General features: G+C 41.4%; 2 protein-coding genes across 2 annotated transcripts; one reads left to right on the top strand and one right to left on the bottom strand.

The window, feature by feature from the left end:
• The first annotated feature begins 354 nt into the window (after positions 1-354).
• LOC105722866 (IQ domain-containing protein F5) lies at positions 355-2,274 on the top strand. Its single transcript, XM_012460613.2, has 2 exons — positions 355-428; positions 1,820-2,274. Exons 1-2 carry the CDS (start codon positions 425-427, stop codon positions 2,260-2,262), a joined length of 447 nt encoding a protein of 148 aa, XP_012316036.1. The 5' UTR covers positions 355-424; the 3' UTR covers positions 2,263-2,274.
• A 5,714-nt stretch (positions 2,275-7,988) lies between these two features.
• Positions 7,989-9,519, bottom strand: IQCF2 (IQ motif containing F2). Its single transcript, XM_012460612.2, has 3 exons — positions 9,450-9,519; positions 9,185-9,277; positions 7,989-8,426 (listed from the first exon to the last, which is right to left on the bottom strand). The coding sequence occupies exons 1-3, from the start codon at positions 9,465-9,467 to the stop codon at positions 8,043-8,045; spliced, it is 495 nt and encodes a 164-aa protein (XP_012316035.2). The 5' UTR covers positions 9,468-9,519; the 3' UTR covers positions 7,989-8,042.
• Between the last annotated feature and the right edge of the window lie 12,547 nt (positions 9,520-22,066).

The following is a 22,066-nucleotide window of genomic DNA, read 5'->3' as shown; positions in this document are numbered from 1 at the left end:
GCCCAGGCTGGAGTGCAGTGGCATGATCTCAGCTAATGGCATCCTCCACTTCCCGAGTTCAAGCAATTCTCCTGCCTCAGCCTCCTGAGTAGCTGGGCTTACAGCGCATGCCACCACACCCAGCTAATTTTTGTATTTTTAGTAGAGACAGGGTTTCGCCAAATTGGTCAGGCTGGTCTTGAACCCCTGACCTCAGGTGATCCACCTACCTTGACCTCCCAAAGGGCTGGGATTACAGGCATGAGCTACCACTCCCAGCATGGGTTTTTCTTAGAAGAGGCTCATATGCTGGAAACCATCCTGGTGCCTGCATCACAGGTGCCCTTATGACATCACAGGTCCCTCGCCTCCTCCACTCTTCCTGCTGGAGTGGCGATCGGAGGAGTGCAGACCGGAGGGTGATGGAACCATCTGGCCCCTAGCCATGGGTAATTTAGTAAAGTGCAGACCTGCGGGGATTTTACCACCTGTCCCCAATTAGATGTTTTGTAAGAGGCAGTCAGAACCACGCTAGCTTTCTGAGGGGGGGATAAATTCCCCACAGTTACTCATGACAGGAACCCCCTCTATGTCTGAAGTCCTAGAGAAAGCCAGGAAGCTGAATCTAGAAACAGTGAGAACCGTGGTTGACTTGGCACCTAGCAGTCGGGAGAGCACTTTTACTTTCTCCCCTATTTTCCCCCATACACTCAGATTCCAGACGGATAGCAAGCTGTTTTAAACGATCATCAAAGATAATGATGAAATCACATCGATAGAACAGAGCTGGAAGGAACAAAGGGGAGAAGAGGGAAGCGGCTCCATCGCCAACACCCTCACCCCTACCCGGCCACACCCTCACCCCTACCCGGCCACACCCTCACCCCTACCCGGCCATACCCTTACCCCCAGCTCCGTGAGTAGCTGGGTCCAGAGAGCATTAACTAGTGACATCTCTGACCCTTGTGGTCCAGCAGAGTGACTCAAAGATCTATGGCCCTGTAATTTATTGTACGAAGAGTGGCTTCACTGAGGGAAATGGGCATTTGTCCTCATTACCTGACATCAATCAGGTGTCCCAGAAAAACGGGTGAAATGTCAGCATATGCAGAGCTGGAATGAACGAGGATTGGCTGTCTCTTTCTCCCAATTTCTTGTCAGGCAGAGAGAAGTGAGTCTGGCTGAGATACAGAGTGGAGATTGTGGCAAGGAGCAGGGCAGAGGAGTGTGATCCCAGACCACACAGGGCTGGGGGCTGCAAGTGGGGACTGTGGGGAATGCAGGGACCAAGGGGCAGGAATTAAAATGTGTGTTAGTGTGTGGACTGTGCATGTTTGTACTGATGTATGCACAGCTGAAGTTCAAGCTGTTCACCATGTGTGTGAGGTGGAGCAATCTGTTACCGCTTTGGTGAGGAGGAGGGAACACAGCAGCTTGTGGGTTTGACCTGAAGTCGGAGTGAAGAGGGCTGGGGAGCAAAGGACACCACTTCTTCAGCAGGTGGGAGGGCTCTGAAGGCAAGAGGCATAGATCCCAGGTAGATGGTAGCTCTTTTACCTCAGAGTCACAGTGTTCTTGCTCTAGACTGGCCAGCAAGGTCCATTGAAAATGAGGTGACGTAGCTAGGGCAGATGTACACCTATTTTGCAGATGGGGACATTGGGACTCAGAGGTCAAGGTGAGGTGAGCACGTCCACTAACCTGTGGGTGGCAGAGCGGGGACACCTGCCTGGTCTCCTGGGTTCAGCTGTTGTCCCGCCCCATGCTGAGCTTCTATCATTGATAGAGATCAGGGACCCTTCCTGGCATACCCTGAGTGTTCTCTGTTTTCTCTTGTAAGGCCCAAAAGAGAAGATCATCATGACAGAAAGGTCAGCAGCTGTTTTCATCCAGGCCTGGTGGCGGGGCACGCTGGTGCGACGCACACTTCTGCATGCAGCCCTCGGGGCTTGGATCATTCAGTGCTGGTGGAGGCAGGTGCTGACGAAGCTGCTGGCAAAGAGGCGGAGGATGGTGTTGGAGTTCTATGTGCAGCAGGAGTGGGCAGCAGTCAGGCTGCAGTCCTGGGTCCGCATGTGGCATGTCCGCCGGCGTTACTGTCGTTTGCTCAATGCTGTCCGCATCATCCAGGTCTATTGGCGCTGGCACAGCTGCCATTCCCGTGGCTTTATTGAGGGCCACTACGAACTCAAAGAAAACCAACTTAATGTTCAACTTGAAATCTCTCTGGGCTCACAGGCTTGTAAGGTGCAACAATGCATACCCCTTCCATTAAAAGAATGACCAGGTCTGCTATATCTGTGTCCCCAGCTCTCTTTGCCAGATGTATTTTCAGGAAGTCATTGTTTGAGATAATGATGGGAAACATGAGGCATGTCACAAGTCAACTCTGAGCAATCAGCAGGGGTTGTCTGGGGTCCCATATGGAGAAAGATTCTGAGAGCCATCTTGGATGAGTAGGACCTGTGATTGATTAGCAATGTCTGTCATAGGTAGGAGAGTTGGGCTTCGGGATCACCAGGTCAACCAACTCTAGGGAGACTATGTAAATGGAAGCCCCTGCAGTTGTGCAGCATGGAAGACTGTGTCATCCTTTGCTATTCATTCATTCGTTCATTCATGGAGACTAGGTCTTGCTTTGTTGCCCAGGGTGAAGTATAGTGATTCAATCATAGTTCACTGCAGCTTCCAACTCTTTCCTGCTGCCTTAGCATCCTGAGTAGCTGGGACCACAGGTGCCCACCACCACACCTGGCTAATTTTTAAAAATTTTTTTGTAGAGATGGGGTCTCACTATGTTGCCCAGGCTGGTCTCAAACTCCTGGCTTCAAGCAATCCTCCTGACATAGTCTCTGAAGTTGCCGGGATTACAGGTGTGACTCACTGTGCCCAGACTCTTAAAATAAATTTTAAGGATTTATTTTAAACATGGTGTTAAAATATACATAACATAAAATTTACTATTTTAACCATTTTAGGTGTATAGTTCAGTGTAATTAAGTACATTCACATTGTTGTGCAACCGTCACCTGCATCCAACCCCAGAACTTTTTTTAACTTGCAAAACTGAAACATTATACCCATTAAACAATATCTCCCCAGTCCTCCCTCCTCTAGCCCCGACAATCACCATTCTACTTTCTGTCTCTATGAATTTGACTACTCAAAGTACCTCATATGAATGAAATCATACAGTGTTTGTTTTTTTGTGACTGGCTTATTCCACTTAGCATCATGTCTTAAAGATGTCGTCCATATTGTAGCATGTGTCACATTTTCCTTCCTCAGGCCGAGTAATATTCCATCGTATGTATGTGCTACATTTTATTCATTCATCCATGGATGGACACTGGGATCCTTTCACCTTTTGGCTATTTGGATAATGCTGCTATGAACATGGATGTGCAAATATCGCTTCAAGACCCTGCTTTCAATTCTTTTGGGTATATACATGGAAGTGGAATTGCTGGATCATATGGTAATTCTATTTTTACTTTATTTTATTTTTTTGTTATTGTTATTTTAAGACACAAGGTCTCACTATGTTGCTCAGGCTGGAGTGCAGTGGCTATTCACAGGTGCAATCCCACTACTGAACAATACAGGAATTTTGACGTGCTCCATTTCCAGTGGGGGATGGTTCACTCCTACTAGGGAAATCTGGTGGTGCCCTGCTCCTAGGAGGTCACCATATTGTTGCAAAACTTAGTGTGAACAACTGATTGGCATAGGGCACTACAGCCCAGAGCTCCTGGACCCAAGTGATCTTCCTGTTTCAGCCTCCTGAGTAGCTGGGACTATGGGCACACCACCATGCCCCAGCTATTTTTAATTTATGAGGTAGCTGCCATACTGTTTTCTATAGCAACTGTAACATTTTACATTGTTACCAGCAGTGCACAAGCTATCCAATTTCTCCACATCCTCATCAACACTTGTTATCTCTGCTTTTTTCATCATAGTCCTCCCAATGGGTATGAAGTGGCATGTCATTGTGTTTTTGATGTGCATTCTCCTAATGATTAGTGATGAAAAACATCTTTTTATGCTCTTGTTGGCAATGTAATATTTTCTTTGGAGAAATGTCTATTCAAATTCTTTGCCCATTTTTGAATTGGGGTTTTTGGTCTTGTTAGTGTATTGTAGGTTTTTTTTAATACTTTATATGATATATGATTTATAAAGTTTTTTTCTCATTCTGTGGATTGATTTTCACTCTTGTTTTTGTCTTTTGATGCACAGAAATTTTTAATTTCTTTCTTTTTTTTTTTTTAGACAGAGTCACTCTGTCACCTGGCTGGAGTGCAGTGGTGTGATCTCCGCTCACTGCAACCTCCACCTCCTGGGTTCAAGTGATTCTTCTGCTTCAGCCTCCTGAGTAGCTGTGATTACAAGCATGCCACCACACCCAGCTAATTTCTGTATTTTTAGTAGAGACAGGGTTTTACCATGTTGGCCATACTATCTCGAACTCCTGGCCCCAAGTGATCCACTCACCTCGGCTTCCCAAAGTGCTGGGATTACAAACATGAGCCACCGTCCCTGGCCAGAAGTTTTAAATTTTGGTGTAATTGAATTCCCCAATTTTTTTTTCTTTGTTGCCAGTTCTTTTGGTATCATATCTAATTAAATCATTCCCAAATTCAGTGTTATGAAGATTTTCCTCTATGTTTTCTTCTAAGAGTTTTATAGCTTCATATCTTATGTTTAGGTCTTTGATCCATTTTGAGTTAATTTTTGTATATGGTGTAAGGTAAGGATGCCTCTTCATTTTTTGCATGTGGATATCAGTTTTCCTATCACCATTTGTTGAAGGCACTGTTTTTCCTTACTGAATGACTTGGGACCCTTGTTGGAAATCATTTGACCATATCCATGAAGGTTTATTTCTGGCCTCTCTCTTCCATTCTACTGGTTTAGAGATCTGTATTTATGTCAGTACCACACTGTTTGATTACTGTAGCTTTGTAATAAGTTTTGAAATTTGGAAGTATGAGATCTCCAACTTTGCTCTTCTTTTTTCAGTATTATTTTGGCTATATGGGGGTCTCTTTAGATTCCATATAAATTTTAGGATGGGCATGGTGGCTCATGCCTGTAATCTCAGCACTTTAGGAGGCTGCAATGGGAGGATCACTTGAGGCCAGGAGTTCGAGAGCAGCCTGGCCAACATGGTGAAACCCCATCTCTACAAAAATACAAAAATTAGCTGGATACAGTCGCACATGCCTGTATCTCAGCTACTTGGGAGGCTGAAGTGAGAGGATTACTTGATCCCAGGACGTGGAGGTTGCAGTGAGCTGAGATGGTGCCACAGCACTCCAGCCTGGGTGACAGAACAAAACTGTCTCAAAAATAAAAAATAAAAATAAAAATAAATAATTTTTCTCATCAGTTTTAAAATGTTTTCAAGAGTGGGCTGTAATATGCAGACAGTTGGAGTCCCAGAAAACCTGGTACACCTTGGGCCGGGCGTGGTGGCTCACGCCTGTAATCCCAGCACTTTGGGAGGCCGAGGTGGGTGGATCACGAGGTCAAGAGATCGAGACCATCCTGGTCAACACGGTGAAACCCCGTCTCTACTAAAAATACAAAAAATTAGCTAGGCATAGTGGTGCGTGCCTGTAATCCCAGCTACTCAGGAGGCTGAGGCAGGAAAATTGCCTGAACCCAGGAGGCGGAGGTTGCGGTGAGCCAAGATCGCGCCATTGCACTCCAGCCTGGGTAACAAGAGTGAAACTCCGTCTCAAAAAAAAAAAAAAAAAAAAAGGAAAACCTGGTACACCTTAATGTTCGAGAATTCCATTCTGTTTCTTATTAATCTCTCAAGAGCAAAGAACATTCTATAAATCCTGTTGGGGAACACCAGGAGTTTAGGCTCATGTTTCAGATGGTGGTGACTTCCCTAGTGGCTTTTAATTAGCAGTCCTGCACCCACCATCCAGAATGTTTGTTTTTGCTTTTAGAAGATCTTCAGAAACAAGAAAAAAGAGTCAAACCAAATAAAAAAGCACCAGTATAAGAGTGTTCGCAAAAATTGTAACCTATGAATGCTGATCAATATATTAAATGAATTCCACAAACTAGAAAAGACATGCCTCACAGACTGAGTTCTCTTGTAGAAATAATAATTTACACCACCTCCTCTCCAAAAGTTTGTTATTTAGGTTGGAATAATCGTGTCAGAAATGAAACCTGAAAAAGAACACTATTGGAAGGGATTGACGATTCTTAGAACTGGTCTGCAGGACCCACTTGAGCCTTTTGAGTTCTCTGCTTCCAAGGCTCACCTTGTAGAAAACAAGAGAACTCAATTCAGAAAGACTCAATTTCCTTGTCATCCAGGGAAAGATGTATGGTCCTTTATTAAGGTTGCATGATCCAAACCAGATCCCAAGTAATATCAAATAGTACCAAAATTAGGGATGCTCAGCCTGAGAGAAGAAAGAGGGGAGCCTTGGAAGCAAAGAGCTCAAAGGGCTCGAGTGGGTCCTGTCAACCAGTGCCAAGAATCACCGATCCCTTCCAATAGTGTTCTTTTTCAGATTTCATTTCTGACACAATTTATTCCAACCTAAATAACAAACATTTGGAGAGGAGGTGGTGTAAATTATTCAACTCAGAAAATATAAATGCAAATATCCTAGAGAAATGTATTGGGAAATTAGTCCAGTTGAGATACGTGGTCACGAATATAAATTAAATCCATGCCTCGTGGTGGTTGGTTTTGTCCCAACCGTGCTCCCTTACTCTGTAGGCACGGAACAGGGAGATGGTTGGCTTCGTCTCATGCATGTTTGCAGAAAAAGAGTGAGCCAAGGGAGTCAGGTAGTGCAGGGGAAAGATGATCATAATTAACCACGGAATCTGCACTAGGTAAAGAAACATGCAAGAGCATGTCAGGGGTGGTGGCTGTGAAAAAATAAAAGGGTCAATTAACTGGAAAATCTTATCACATCTGAAGAAATATTCTATTGGAGTTATTGAAAAGGTGAACTGAAAGGAAAGAAGAAAGTAATCAAAGAATGGAAAACTAGAAAAACAATTTGAATAATAGTACAATTATTGGTGATGATGAGGTCTAGAGCCTCCTTGTCCAATGATTATTTAAATTTAAATTAAATAAAATCAAAAGTTCAATTCCTCAGTTGTACTGGGCACATTTCAGGTGCACCACACCCATATGTGGCTAGTGGCTACTATGTTGGACAGCATAGAGAAGATTGCCACCATCACAGAAGTTCTATAGAATAGCACTGTTTTGGTATGACTGTGGGAGTGAATAGCTGAGGAGGAGAGCAGAAAAGGTTTATTTGAGGTTAGAATGGAGGAGATTGTAGGGTCATCTTGACCAATGATAAAATCACCAATAATTGAGATAACAGTAGGGGTGGGGGTAATATCAGAGGGAGCCCTGTTTGTCACATGGCCCTTGGGGAGAGGAGTTCTGGTGAAGGAATTGTAGAGAAAGAGATGAGCTTCTGTGAACTTCTGTTTTCCACTAGTCCTCAGGGTCACCACCTAATCATTAGCATGCCTAGCCCCAGCCCCACTACCACTAAGGCCAGCCTCTTATTCTTCACCTGGGACTGCATTGCATTGCTCCCAGGAGAATCAGGCAAATATTGCTATTCTTCCATCTAGGTGCTTGCCTAAAAGGAAACTGAGGCATCCCAGACCCCAGATGACCTTGATTCTAGGTTGACAGAGCAGAGCCCAATAATCCATCCATATACGCAGAGGTGTCCAGAATCTCCAGGAATATGCAGCCCAATTGCCTCCCAGATCCCTCAGTGAGAACAAAATAAGGCTGGGGATGGGAATGGAATTTCTAGCTCTGTCATACATCAGGGCAGATTGGAGCTTCCTAAAGCCATTATCAGCCCAAAACAGGGTCCATGGACACAGGGGGCAAACCTCACTGAAATTCTTTGCCAGGAAGAAGAGGAGGCAGCAAGGTTCAAGTCTCAAGATTCCCATTAGCTGGGAGACCCCGTGAGACACATAAGACCAGGTTAGATCTTTAATAGGGACAGTAGACACAGTGCCCTTCCTGCCAGCCCTTAGGAATTGATGATCTCAATGTGAAACTGCAGGTGAGTGGCTGTGACCACACAGTGGCCCTGGAGGAGAGCGCAGGTCTGGCAGTTGTGGCATTGCCAGTGGCCCTGGATGACGTAGATGGCATTGAGCACCTGGCAGTATCGCCAGTGGACGCGCCACATACGGACCAAAGAGTGGAGCTTGATCACTGCCCTCTCTCTGGTTGCGTAGGCAATCAGAGCTGCCTGCCGTTTCTTCTCCAGCACCGTCAACAGCGTCATCCGCCACCAGCACTGAATTATCCAGGCCCTGAGGGCCGCATGCAGCAGTGTCCTGCGCACCAGGGTGCCCCGCCACCAGGCCTGGATCTTTATGGCTGCTTTTGTTCTTATTCTACGTTTTTCCTAGGCAGAGACAAGAGAGATCACTCAGGAAACTTCCTGCCACCAACTTCTAGGATCTTCCTAGAAGGAGCCTGGGTTTCCTCTCTCAACACACAGCCCTTCCTCAGAGTTCAGGAGAGTTAGCAGGACACTGACAAGGAGCCAGCAGACCTGGTGGTGACCTTCCTCTGCCACTGTGGACACATCACCTCACTCTCAGAGTCACAGAGTCCTTCTCCTGACTATCTCAGCCGTGCATGGATCAAGGGAAAAACCATTAGTAACTAGAAGGGTGCAGTAGCGATGTGCAGGACCTTGTTAGTCACTCATCTCTTCGGTGTTCACTGGGTTTGGAAAGCTTGGCCTCATAACCTTCTGCCTGGTTACTCTCTGCTAATTCCAGCCCCAAACCAGCACTGGCTGATTTCTGTCTGCCACAACCATATATTTCGATACTATGGTGGGGTTTAAATACCCTGACCACATATTCTACTCTAAGCCTTTCCATATTTTGAACATTCTACCCTCTAATTCCAGGTTCTCACATTCTCACCTCTCAGCCCCATGCATTTCTTGATGGCTTTCATTCTTTCCAATCATTCTCAGTGTCTCAGTCAGACCCTGATCAGACAGCCTAGACTGAGAAGGGGATGGAGGGAAAATTAGCTAACATTGAGTTGACTCTTAATTAGACTCTGGATCCATAAGAGGCAAAGTCCCACACCTCATGATGTACATATAAATATTCTGGATTTCTCTTAACTACATAGAATTCTCACCTTGGTTTTCTGCTGTTTCTTCTTCTGCAATATCTTCCATTCAATGGTTTCGTCAACATCCTCAATTACACTTAAAATTAAATTGCCTTTGGTCTGTCATCAGAATTAAATGGAAAATACATAAATGAGTTAAGACTGTTGTTTCTCTCTATGGCTCTATACAAAGACATTACTTTAGCATCCTCTCTTTTCTCAAGTTCTGTAAAGCCCAGGGAGATACCTACCCACCCCTAGTCCACCTAATAGATCTGGCCATGTCACTTACACAAAATTGAACCCCCATGGCCTGTCCCTAGATGGTTCATTAGCCCTGATTTCTCTGCATCCCAAGGTCTGGCATGAGTAACATGAGTAAGGAGAGAGCTCTGAATTCACAATTGCATTATGACATAGGGATTGCGGCATCTGCCACTGAGATGGGTCTCTGTCAGAAACAAACTCCAGGGGAACTTGTACCACCTGTCTACTTGCCTCCTGTCAGAGATGTGTCAGAACTGAGGGTGGAAAAATAGAGCACTTGAGTGCCATTCCATACCAGGGCTCTCCTCATGTGAAGTCTATTTATAGTCCTTTCTCTTTATCGGAGGCATGACAAAGCAGGGAGGACCATGGTGGTGCATCCTCACATCATTCTCCAGTGTCTGATGAGATTTAGCACCTCCTGTCTTACCTTGACTCAGTGCCTCATGATGCCTTAGGAATACACGAGACAAATCCAGATAGCTGTCAAATAAAGATCAACACTTAATGACATAGAAAACAAAGGTGGATAGTGGAAAATAAATTTAAAAGGTAGTATTCTGACAAGTTTTAAAGATACTCGGTTATTCTGACAAGTTTTAAAGATACTGGGTAATCAAGAAAGAGAACAAAGTGGAATGACAAAGGTGAAACAGCCACAGTAAATACAAGAAAATATTAATGGTGACAAATTTGAACACTAAGAGGAAATGTTTTTCTTTTTTCTTTTTTTTTTTTTTTTGAGATAGAGTGTCATTCTGTTGTCCAGGCTGGAGAGCAGTGGCGCAACTTTGGCTCACTGCAGCCTCGACCTCCCTGGGCTCAGGCAATCCTCCCGTCTCAGTCTTCTGAGTAATTGGGACTACAGGCACAAACAATCATGCCTGGCTATTTTTTTCATTTTTTGTTCTTTTATTTTTTTAAATATTTATTTAGAGAAAATATTTATTTATTTATTTAGAGAAATATTTCAACAATGTTTTGAAGTTTTCAGTGTGCACTATGTTGATTGGGCTGGTCTCAAACTCCTGGGCTTAAGTAATTCTCCCACCTCAGCTTCCCAAAGTGCTGGAATTATAGGTGTGAGTCACCATACTTGGCCGATTTATACTTCTAAGAGTTTTACAGCTTTAGCTCTTACATTTAGATCTTTGATCCATTTTAAGTTTTGTGTATGGAGTGAGGCTAGGTTCAAATTCATTCTCTTGCATGTGGATATCCAGTTGTTCCAGCATAACTGGTTGAAAAGACAATTGTTTCCCACTGAATGGACTTGGCACTCTGGTCAAAACTCAATTGACCACAGATATATGGGTTTCTTTCAGACTCTCAATTCTATTTCACTGACCTATATGTCTGTCTTGGTGCCAGTACCACACTGGTTTGATCAACTGTAGCTTTGTAGTATGTTTTGAAATCAGGAAGTGTGAACCCTCCCACTTTTTTTTCTTTTTCAAGATTGCTTTGGCTATTCTGAGTTCCTTGAGTTTCCATATGAATTTTAGAAACAGCTCGTCAATTTCTGCAAGAGAAACCAGCTGGAATTCTGATAAGGATTATGCTGAATCTGTAGATCAATTTGGGGAACACTGTCATTTTAGCAATATGAAGTCTTCTAACCCACGGACACAGATGTCTTAATTTATTTAGATCTTCTTAAAATTCTTTCAACAATATTTTGGAGTTTTCAGTGTACAAATCTTGCTCTTTTTCTGTAAAATTTGTTCCTAAGTATTGTACTCTTTTTGATGCTGTTGTAAATGGAATTGTTTTCTTAATTTCATTTCATTTTTGGCTTGTTCATTGCTGATATAGAAATACAACCATTATTTGTATATTGAGCTTATATCCTGCAAACTTGAATCACGTCATCTGCAAATAGTGAGTTTTACTTCTTCTTTCCTAATCTGTATGTCTTTATTAATTTTCTTGACTAAGTGTTCTGGCTGGAATCTCTAGTCCAATGTTGAATACAAGTGGTGAGCAGACATTTTTGTCTTGCTCCTGATCTTAGGGAGGAAGCTTTCAGTACTTCACCAGTAAGCATGATGTTCGCTGTGAATTTTTCACTGGTGCCCTTTTTCAGGTTGAGGGTTGAGAAAGTTCCTTTCTATTCCTAGTTTGTCCAGTTCTTTTTTTGTTTTTGTTTTTTGACCATAAAAGGGTGTTAGATTTTGTCCAATGTTTTTTCTGATATAGCAATTGGGATGCTTTATGATATTTTTCCTTAATTTTATTAATACAGTGACACAATAATTGTTGGGTTTTTTGTTTTTTGTTTTTTGTTTTGAGATGGAGTCTAGCTCTGTCACCCAGGCTGGAGTGCAGTGGTATGATCTTGGCTCACTACAACCTCTGACTCCCAGGTTCAAGTGATTCTCCTGCCTCAGCCTCCCAAGCAGCTGAGATTACAGATGCCTGTCACTCTGCCCAGCTAATTTTTTTATTTTTAGTAGAGACAGGGTTTCACTGTGTTGGAGGCTGGTCTCGAACTGCTGACCTTACCATCCACCCTCGTAGGCCTCCCAAAGTGCTGGAATTACAAGTGTAAGCCACCTCGCCTGGCCAATAATTGTTTTTTGTTTGTTGAACCAATCTTGCTTCCCTTGGATAAATCTCACCTGGGTATGGCATATAATTCTATGTATAAGCTGTTGTATTTGGTTTATTAGTATTTTGTTGAGAATTTCTGCATGTTTATTCATAAGAAATATTGGTCTCTAGTTTCCTTTTCTTGTGATGTCCTTGTTTAAGTTTGGTATCAGGGTAATAGTAACCTCACAGAATGAGTGGGAAAGTGTTCCCTCTTCTGTTTTTTTGGAAGAGTATGTGAAGGGTTTGTGTTAATTATTATTTAAACTTTGGTAGAACTTACCAATGAAGCAATCTGGCTTTGGATTTTTCCTTGTGGGAAGTTGCTTTATTACTAATTCAATCTCTTTACTTCTTTGGTATAGATTTATTCATATTTTTCTATTGCTCTTGAGTCAGTCTTGGTAGTTTGTGTCTTTCTAGGAATTTGTTCTTTTCATCGATGATATCTGTTGTTGGCATAGAATTGTCCATTATGTTGGCCAAAATATTCTTTTATAATTCTTTTTATTTCTGTAAGGTTGATAGTAATGGTCCCTCTTTCTTTCCTGATTTCAGTAATTTGTGTCTTTCCCTCTTTTTCCTTGTTCAGCTTAGCTAAAGGTTTGTCAATTTTGTTTTCCTTTCAAAGAACCAATTTTTCATTTTATTGACCTTTTTTGATCTTAAAATTATCCTTTATTTATTTATGCCTTAATCTTTATTATTTTCTTTCTTTCGTTTGTGTTGGGTTTAGTTTGTTCTTTTTCCAGTTTCCTAAGGTAGAAGGTTAGGTTATTGATTTAAAGGTTTTCTTTTTTTAAAAGTAGGTGTTTGTGGCTATAAATTTCCTTCTGGGCACTTCTTTTAATGCATCCTATAAGTTTTGGTATGTTGTGTTTTTGTCTTCATTCATCTCAAAATATTTTCTACATTTCTTTGATCCATTAGTTACTTAGCAATGTTTTGTTTAATTTACAAATTTTCTTCCACTATTTATTTCTAATTTCATCTTATTATTGTCAGATAACATATATTATTTCAATTTTTAAAGAATGTATTGAGATTTATTCCAACATATTCCTATCCTGGGGAATGTTCCATGTGCACTTGAGTAGAATGTATATTCTGCTCTTGTTGGATGGAGTATTCTGTAGAGGTCTATTAGGTGTAGTCGGGTTTTATTGTGTTTTTCAAGTCTTCTATTTCCTTGCTGATCTTCTGTCTAGTTGTTCTATCTTTTGTTAAAATGCAATATTAAAGTCTCCAACTATGCCTGTTGAATTATTTCTTTCTCTTTTTAATTCTGTCAGTTTTTGCTTCATGTATTTTGGTGCTCTGCTGTTAGGTGCATATGTATTTATCTTCTTGGTAAATTAACCCTTATATCATTATATAATGTCCTTATTTGTCACTGGTGACAATTTTTGTCTCAAAATCTACTTCGTCTGATATTAGTATAGTTACTTCACCTTTGTTTTCGTTGTTTGCAAAGTGTATCTTTTTCCATTCCTTTATTTTCAACCTCTTTGTGTCTTTGAATCTAAAACCAGTCTCTTGTCCTTACAGTTGGATCACATGTATTATCCATTCTGACAATATCTGCCTTTTGCTTTTACTTTAATGTAATTACTAATGAGAAAGAACTTCCTTCACTTTGCTGTTTCTGTAGGTCCTGTGTGTTTCCTATTCTTCTGTCACTGCCTTCCTTTGCGTTAAGTAGTTATCTATTAGTGTATCATTTTAATTGCTTTATCGTTTCTTTTACTATATGTTTAAAAATTATTTCCTTTAGGCTGCTCTGGTATTATTCCAGAGATATCTTAAATTTTGACAGGATCAAATCCATCTATTTTCCCTTTACAATTCAGGTTTTGTAATTTTCTAAGCAAGTGCTTTCCCATCTAGAATGATGTCTTCCTATTAGATTCTGCTCCCAAAAGGAACTACCAGTTAGCAAACCTAGATGGCCTTCACATGGACCAACCGCCATCCCTGCTTTTCACTGCTTTCTGTAATTTTTCCCTTTCCTGACTCTACTGAGTCCCTGCTTAGCCCCCTCCCTCATTCTCCCTTTAAATGCCCAGTTACCTGTTTAGAAATAGAAGTTGAATTCAACCTTGTTGGAGTCTGTTCTTTATTGCAATAGCTATTACTAATTAAGATCTGTCCTTATCACTTTAATTAGTGTCCAGCTTAGTTTTTCTTTGATAATATTACCGCCCAGACCCTAAACTGGTCCCAGGGTGGCACATACACAGCATAGATTAGAAATGCATGCCAAAAGCTTTGAAAAAAAATTAACATTGGAACTACAGCCAACAAAAGATCAGCTGTATCTCATTGGATTGACTGCCTGCTAAAACAAACAAACCAACAAGCAAAAATCAATACTCTTGAAAAGGTTGTAAGATGACACAGTATCTTACAAAATAGTATTGAAAATGTCCAGAATACAACACAAAATTACTCAACCTACTAAGAGTAAGAAAAACATAAACAACTATCAATGGAGAGAGCAATTGAAAGATGTCAACCCCAAGATGACTCACATGTTAGAATTACCACACAGGCTCAACAACAGTTATTATAGATACATTTCAAGAAGAAAGACTGAATAATATTGAAACATATGGAAATATAGGGTTCTTGGTAAAGAAATATAAGCATTTTTTTTAAAAGAAAAACTTATAACTGAAAAATACAGTAATTATATAAAAAGTCACTAGAGTGGCTCAATAGCATAATGGAGATGACAAAGGAAAACTTGAAGATGAGCAACAGAAATTCTTAAATCTGAACAACATAGAGAAGGATAAACAGAAGCAAAGGAAACATAGCCTCAGAGACTTATGGTATAATACCCAAAGATGTAATACTTTTGTCATCGGAGTACCATAAAACAATGGAACAACATTTTTAAAGTGCTAAGTAAAAACAACTGTCAACCCAGAATTTTATATCTATTGAAAATAGTCATCAAGAAGGCAAAATAAAGACATTCTCAGTGAAGGAAAATCACAAGAATTCATCTCCAGTAGACCTGCTTTTAAAAAATGCTAAAGAAAGTTATTCAAGTAGAAGGGAAATGATGACAAAGGAAAATCTGGAAAATTTAGGAAGAGCGTTAAAATTAAGGACAGGCATCCAAAATGGAAAATAGCTGGGTAAATAGAATAAAATATTGTCATCTTAAATTCCTTAAAATATGTATGATGGTTGAAATAAAAAATTATAACATTGTTAGATAGGACTGAGACAGCCAGGTGGGAAGGGATCCCTGGTAGAGCCTCCAACCAACCTGCACAGTAGGAGGAGTGTTCACTGGGATGGAGCCATGGCAAGGAGGAGCCTGGCTCTTCCTCTTCCTGTGTGGAACCTGGGATTCAAATTGTGAGGCAGGAAGCACACCAGCAGGGACTCTGGCTTTGTAGGGGACTCCCTGTTTCTCTTTTATTTCTTTTCACCCAATAAAACCCTGCCTTACTCACTCTTCAAATCACCTGCAAGCCTAAATTTTTGTAGGCTGTGTGACATGGACCCCATGTTTAGCTGAACTAAGAAAAAGTCTTGCAACATTTTTGGCATGCAGCATGAGGGCTTGAGAAGTGGTGAGTGAAATGGGGACTCAAAACCTTTCACTGTTGTTTCTAAGCCTTTTCATCCACAGACTTCTGAGCTTATGGGAAACCATGTCTCCACCCTTGTTGCTCCCAGGGGTTGGTAAGATTGGCCTTGATCTCCATGACCTTTTCCTTTCTTTTCTGGAAGCAGTGGCTTTCCTCCACCCTCCCCTTCCTGTCAGGGCTGGGACACATGGCCCAAGATGCCCAGGTGGCTGGCTGGCATTTTCTGCCATGCGTGGAGTCTCTTTCTCCCTGGACCAGAGAGGCCAGCTCCAACCCACAACAATTAAACTTGTCTCCCTCGTGGAGGAACCACTTGCATAAGAATAAGAGGTTCTTTCCCCAGGCATTTAAAAACATTTTTTCTTTCCTCTTCTCCGCTGCATCAGCAGTTAACTTTTAAGCAAGTATTTTTTCCCTCTTAGAAGACATTTTACTACACCAGCCCCACCAACTATCACTGTTTATATTCTCTGTAAAGCTTTCATTGTGAAAAAGGATTTGTGAGGCTGGTCTTAAGCTGTAGCCAAACTGGTGTGCTTTGCATGTCTGTATGGTTCATAGCAAACTTCCCAGCAAGCCTCCATCTTGTTTTACATCCTAGGAGCATGCCTTATAACTCCTGGGGCAAGGATTTGTTTAGCAACGCTGCCTTAGGAATAAATTCTTTTCTGGTCCTGTTTCTTAAAGGGCCCCACCCAGTGACTGCCTGTAGTGTGTGTGTGTGTGATGTCTGTAAAAAGAGCTCTAATAATTTGGCCTAAAGGAAAACAAGAGCTTGGATCAAATATTTTTTAAAGGGAAGATAAAATATGTAGTACCTTTCAGTTCATGTGACTTTAATCTTTGAGAAATAAAAACAGCCTTAAAAATTATTGGTAAAATGCAGGTGTCGTTAAAATCAAGTAGGTGAACTAGATTATGCAGGTCAGATGCATAGTTTGCTACATGTTTTAAGTTATAAACTGCTTTTTGGGTTTTGAAAACCATTTGACTTCCTGGCTTCACAATTGGTAAGGCCTGGGGACATGTGGAACTAACCACACCCTTAATTAAGAAGGCAAACCTTGGCAGCACCTAGCACACAATTAAAACAACGTACCAGGTTTTACATTAAAGTTAAAAATTGCTAGGAGTAACCATTATAACATGTAATTGAGACTACTGGAAATAAACTTACATGCAAGGTGTGTAAGAACAATAAAATGTGTTTTTCAGCAAAGGTTATAAGAAGGCATGGAAATGTAAACTTTTGCCTAGGGTTAAAGAATTGTTTTAAATTAGATAAGATAAAGCTGAAGGGTCAAACAAGTGGTGGAAGATTGTGGAAATTAATCTTACAAAGGAGTTCTCTGCATGAACATATTGACTAAGTTCAAAAGGGTATTATATAGTTTTTCTGTACGTGGAGCATTGAAATAAAAGCACAACAAGGTATCCTTAAGGCACTAATCTGCTCGTTGGCAAAATTTGTAAAGGGTTATATATGGCTTTTGCTTCTTTGAAATTTCTCAGTCATTATTTTGGCAAAATAAATAGTTTATGGTAATCTGGAATTCTATTTCATAATATCAAGTTATTTTTTTTCTTGCTGGAGTCTTGCTCTGTCACCAGGCTGTAGTGCAGTGGCGTGATCTCAGGTCACTGCAACCTCAGCCTCCCAGGTTCAAGCAAGTCTCCTGCCTCAGCCTCCTGAGTAGCTGGGACTACAGGCGTGTGCCACCACGCCCAGCTAATTTTTGTATTTTTAGTAGAGACCGGGTTTCACCATGTTGGTTAGGACGGTCTTGATCTCTTGACCTCATGTTCCATCCGCCTCAGCCTCCCAGAGTGCTGAGATTACAGGTGTCAGCCACTGTACCTGGCCAATATCAAGAGTTTAAAACTTTGAACATAATTAACAGCCTTCCCAAAATCAAACTTCATTTTCAAAATTGTCTTTCTGATGCCTGGCTTTTTGGATGGCTCAGAGAGTCCCTGAAACATCCAGAAAAGAGGTAAAGAGGATTATTTGACATGCTTAGGTACATGAGATTGCCAAAATGGTGTTCAATTTTCTTTAGGTTATATTTTGGTGAATGGTAATATATATTCCAAGCTTATATGGGATTTCTAAAATTCTTGTGTCTGAATATATGCTACCAATCATAATTAAGGTTGTTATGTAAAGTTATTGTAAATCATGATGATAACCAAACTTCTTCGTCAATTGTGTTTCTAACTGTAATTACCCAGGACATTTTGTTGTTCACAGAAAATTGTTGTCTTCTTTTAATTCTTTTCAAAAGATGGTTTGTAATAAGCTGTAGAACTCTGGCAGGTGCTCTCAAATACATATTTCTGATAACTTTAGAGATTGTGACATAGGAATAAAAAAAGGTACAGGACTCACGAAGAGCTGAAATGTTTACAAATATCAAGCAAAAGAAGAATTGACCAAATTGATTGAACTCAGAAAGCTGAAGCAATCTTTTTGACATTTGCTTGAAATATTGCTGATCCTTGTTTTGTTTTTCAGAGTCAAGGAAATGTATTTTGAACTATTTATGGCCTTTAATAATTAAGAAAGGTATAGTCCTGGAATCAAAATTTGGAGCATGTTTGTTTCTCTCTGCTGGCTTCCCCTGAATTTGGAAACTATCTGTGAGTATTCTTAACTTATGGCAATAAAGTTGTTTGCATCAGTGCAATAAGAATCCATTTTTCTTTTGCAACAGGACACAATTGGAAAAAAATGGTTATTTATCCAAGGATTTGACTGGAAAGGTATGCTTTCCTTTAGGGAGTCAAGCTCCACTTGCAGGGTAGATGGCAGCCCAGTGGGGAAGCTGTCTGCGTACCCTCATCTATGCAGTCCCTGTACAGGGTTTCTGACCTATGGTCAGTAAAGAATGTCACTTTCTAACTGGTCCCAGAGCTCCAAGTTTATTTTGGGACCTTAAGAGAAGAGGATCACCCAACTTATAGGTATTTGAGGATACAAACCCATGGCTAGGCTCGGCTTTAAAAGTTTTTATCTGAGATTCCTTGTGGAACAGACTTCTATCAAAGCCAATCCAAAAGGCCTATACAGAAATAGTTATTCTTCTTGCACTTTATGCAAATAATTAGACTAAATATAAAATTAAAGTCTTATTTTACAAACCACTGAATTCTATGATCATTTGTTTCTTAACAAAAATGAGGACTGGAGAGAGAGAAATTATGTTCCAAAACTTAACATACATTTGTCATTAAATTATAAAGTTACTAAATGTTTTTAACTTTTAGCCTACATTGTAGACTAACCCTGCTTGTTCCTGTGAACCAACCAGCAATCTCTCACTGCAGCTCAGAAAGAAGAAGGGGATGGGTAATGTAAAAATCTGGATCAATATTCTAGTTTTGAGCAATTATCCTGTAAATCCTGCCAGGTGATGGGAATAAATAAGATGCCCATCACTCAGAGGTTTCCTTTTTGGGAAAATAAGACCAAGGGAGCTAACCAAAGCCAGACACCATGCACCCAAATCCTAGCAAACATAAATATGGCCACCAGTTATCTGGGCATGGCACAAGACATTCTTTTCTCTCCCTTGTTGGAGGAGGACTTGGTTCCACAGTTACACCTTAGCTTAAGATTCAGCTTATGATAAGGAGTCTATGCAACTGTGCTGAGATACATTTTTGTCCCAAACTCAATTCCAAGCTTTGGGTCAAAGCCCTAGGGAAAAAAAAACCTGGATCTGAGGGATCCAGAGTCAGATGATAATGGAAGTTAAAAGGCACAGCGGAGATGAGCGTGGCCGATTCCTGCCAATTAAGCCAAGCTTTCCATTTCATGGAAAAAGGCCACATTAGTATCCATGGAATAAATGAGGTCTAGGTAATCCAAGGCTACTGAGAGTAGCTGGGAAACAGCATAGGTGAGAGTGGGTAGTTCCTATTCTCTAGGCCCTCCCTGCTTCATGGGTGCAAGCCAGTTTAACATCCATGGCAGTGCCTGCCAAGTTTGCTGGGATTCAGGATGCAAGGACAGAATAGGGGAAGAGGCAAAGAGGATGCTCTTCCCTCTCTCCCTCATGTACCCTGGGTATCTGCTAGGAAGGGAAGGGAACCAGAGATGCCTGTTCCCCTCTTTCTAGGTGGGTAGCCATTCATCTTCAGTCTGTATGCCTTTCGAGTGCATCACAAACCCCTGGAACTCCTTTGAAAAAAAAACCTTCTCTCCTCTTCTGTCCTCTCTTCAATGATAGGTAATTGTGTCTCTGTAATATGGAACACTCCCATCAGATGCATCCTCCAAACTGGAAGGAGTTATTTTCCCAAACCTTAAACTGGTTGGCTTAGGATTGGGCTCAGAGGAAGGGAACCCAGAAGCCCAACATGCCGGCAAAAGGGTAAAGTTTTTTTTCCAGCTGGGATTTTGGCCTCCCTCTCCCTGTGCAAACAGGTAAAGGTCTTGGGATTTGTGAACTCTCCTTACTCCTCCCCTTGTTTCATTTTGATACGTGTTTTCTAATAACCTGATTTGGTTTGTCTGTTCTTTTCTTGTCTTCAGGCTATCAAACTCCAAACAGTCATGCAACCAGAAAAAGATATACTCCTGTTCACAGGAACCCTTACATAGGCCTCCGAGGGAGCTCTGACTGCCGTTTCCCCAAAACAGTGCCCCCTGTCAGCAGGAAGCAGTTAAGATCTATCTTCATCTTTATCCTTATTTTTATTCTAGTGGCAGTTAGATGTACTTCATGTACTTCTTTAGAGGGGGAATGAGACAGCCAGGTGGCAGAGCCTCTGACCAACCTGCACATTGGGAGCAGTGCGCACTGGGGTGAAGCCACAGAAGTTCACACCATTTGCAGCAAGGACGAGCCCGGCTCTTCTTCCTGTGTGGAACCTGGGAGGCAGGAATTCTGGCTTTGCAGAGGGTCCCTGTTTCTCTTCTGCCCCTTTTCACCCAATAAAACCCTGCCTTAGTCACCCTTCAAGTAGTCTTTGAGCCTAAATTTTTGTGGCTCTGTGACAAGGACCCCATGTTTAGCCGAACTAAGGAAAAGTCCTGCAACAGGGCCTTCCGTGTGTGTTGATGTAAGCCATACAACAGCCACAACGCGGAGTCGTAAGAAAACCGTGGATAGGGAGCTTTCTGTGTGCTAGGCATTGCCCCAAGCTCTTTATGTGGATTGTTTCATTTAATTCAGGCAAGAAAAGAACTTTACAGTATAAGGAAGATGACGAACACAGTCACTGCACCAGTCCATCTGACAGGGTATATGGATCTAGGCCTGTGGTCATTTCCTCAGTACCCGAGTTCATCATGAGGACTGATATAAAGCAGCTAGCAGAACCCTCATTGAGTCCTTGAGTTAGAGTCATTATGATAGGGAAGGTCAATAGGAAGCCCCTGAGGCCACCACTCCTTTACCAAAATAATAAATCAGAGACAATGCCACATTCTGGGAAGAAAGGGAGAAAGGTCTTAAAGGGTGTGAGGGTGTTGGTCCACATCATGTCCTCATTTAATGCACCAATATGGCCTGCAAAACATTAAAAGAATCATGGAAGGTATTTGTAGATTAGTATAAACTTAACAGAGTTGTAGTTCCAATCAGAGCCACTATGCCAGGTTTATTATTATTATTAGCAATGGAGTCTCACTCTGTCACCCAAGATGGACTTAAAAGGCTTTTTTTATGCATGAAAGCCTATACTGTTGGACCCATGTATACTCTCAAGGGATCCTTCCACCTCAGCCTCCTGAATAACTGAGACTACAGGTCCATACCACCATGCCTAGTTAATTTTTTTTAAAAGTATATTTGTAGAGATGTGGTCTTGCTATGTTGCCCAAGCTGGTCTTGAACTCCTGGCTTCAAGTGATCCTCCTGTCTTAGCCTCCCAAAGTGCTGGGATTAGAGGTGTGAGCCACTTTACCCAGCCTCAGATGTTATATCATCACTGGAACTTATCAAAACAGCCTCCAGCACTAAATTTTTGAAATTTGTATTAATAAGAGAAATAAAAAATGGTTCAAATTCACCTGACAAGGACAGTAGTACATATTTGTGGTCCTGCACCAGGGACCTTGCTCTAGACTCGTCTACCACATTATAATCCAAAGGGACTTTAATCCTCTGGATATGCTGCAGAACATCACACTGTTTCTTTGTTTGTTAATTGGAACCGGGGAGCAGTAAGTGGTAAGTCTTCTGGCATGCATAGCAGATGGTGGGAAATTACAACAAAGATTTAGGGCCTTGTCACTAAGGATCCCGTAGTCTAGTTTATGTTGGTAAAGGACAAGTTGTTACACCTTGTACTTCCTACCACTAAGAAAGAGGAACAGTGCTAGTAGGTTTCTTTTGATCTTTGGAGGCAGCATATACCACAGTTGGGAACACTGTTTGATCTATTCGTTGCATGACTTGGACTTGGAAGCAGCCAGTTTCAAGCGCAGTCCAGA

This window comes from Aotus nancymaae, unplaced genomic scaffold, assembly GCF_030222135.1.
Source record: "Aotus nancymaae isolate 86718 unplaced genomic scaffold, 86718_ANA_hifiasm-v0.15.2.pri h1tg000067l, whole genome shotgun sequence".
Lineage (NCBI taxonomy): Eukaryota > Metazoa > Chordata > Mammalia > Primates > Aotidae > Aotus > Aotus nancymaae.
The sequence above is the reverse complement of the archived record's forward strand: the minus strand, read 5'-3'. Positions and strand labels throughout refer to the sequence as shown.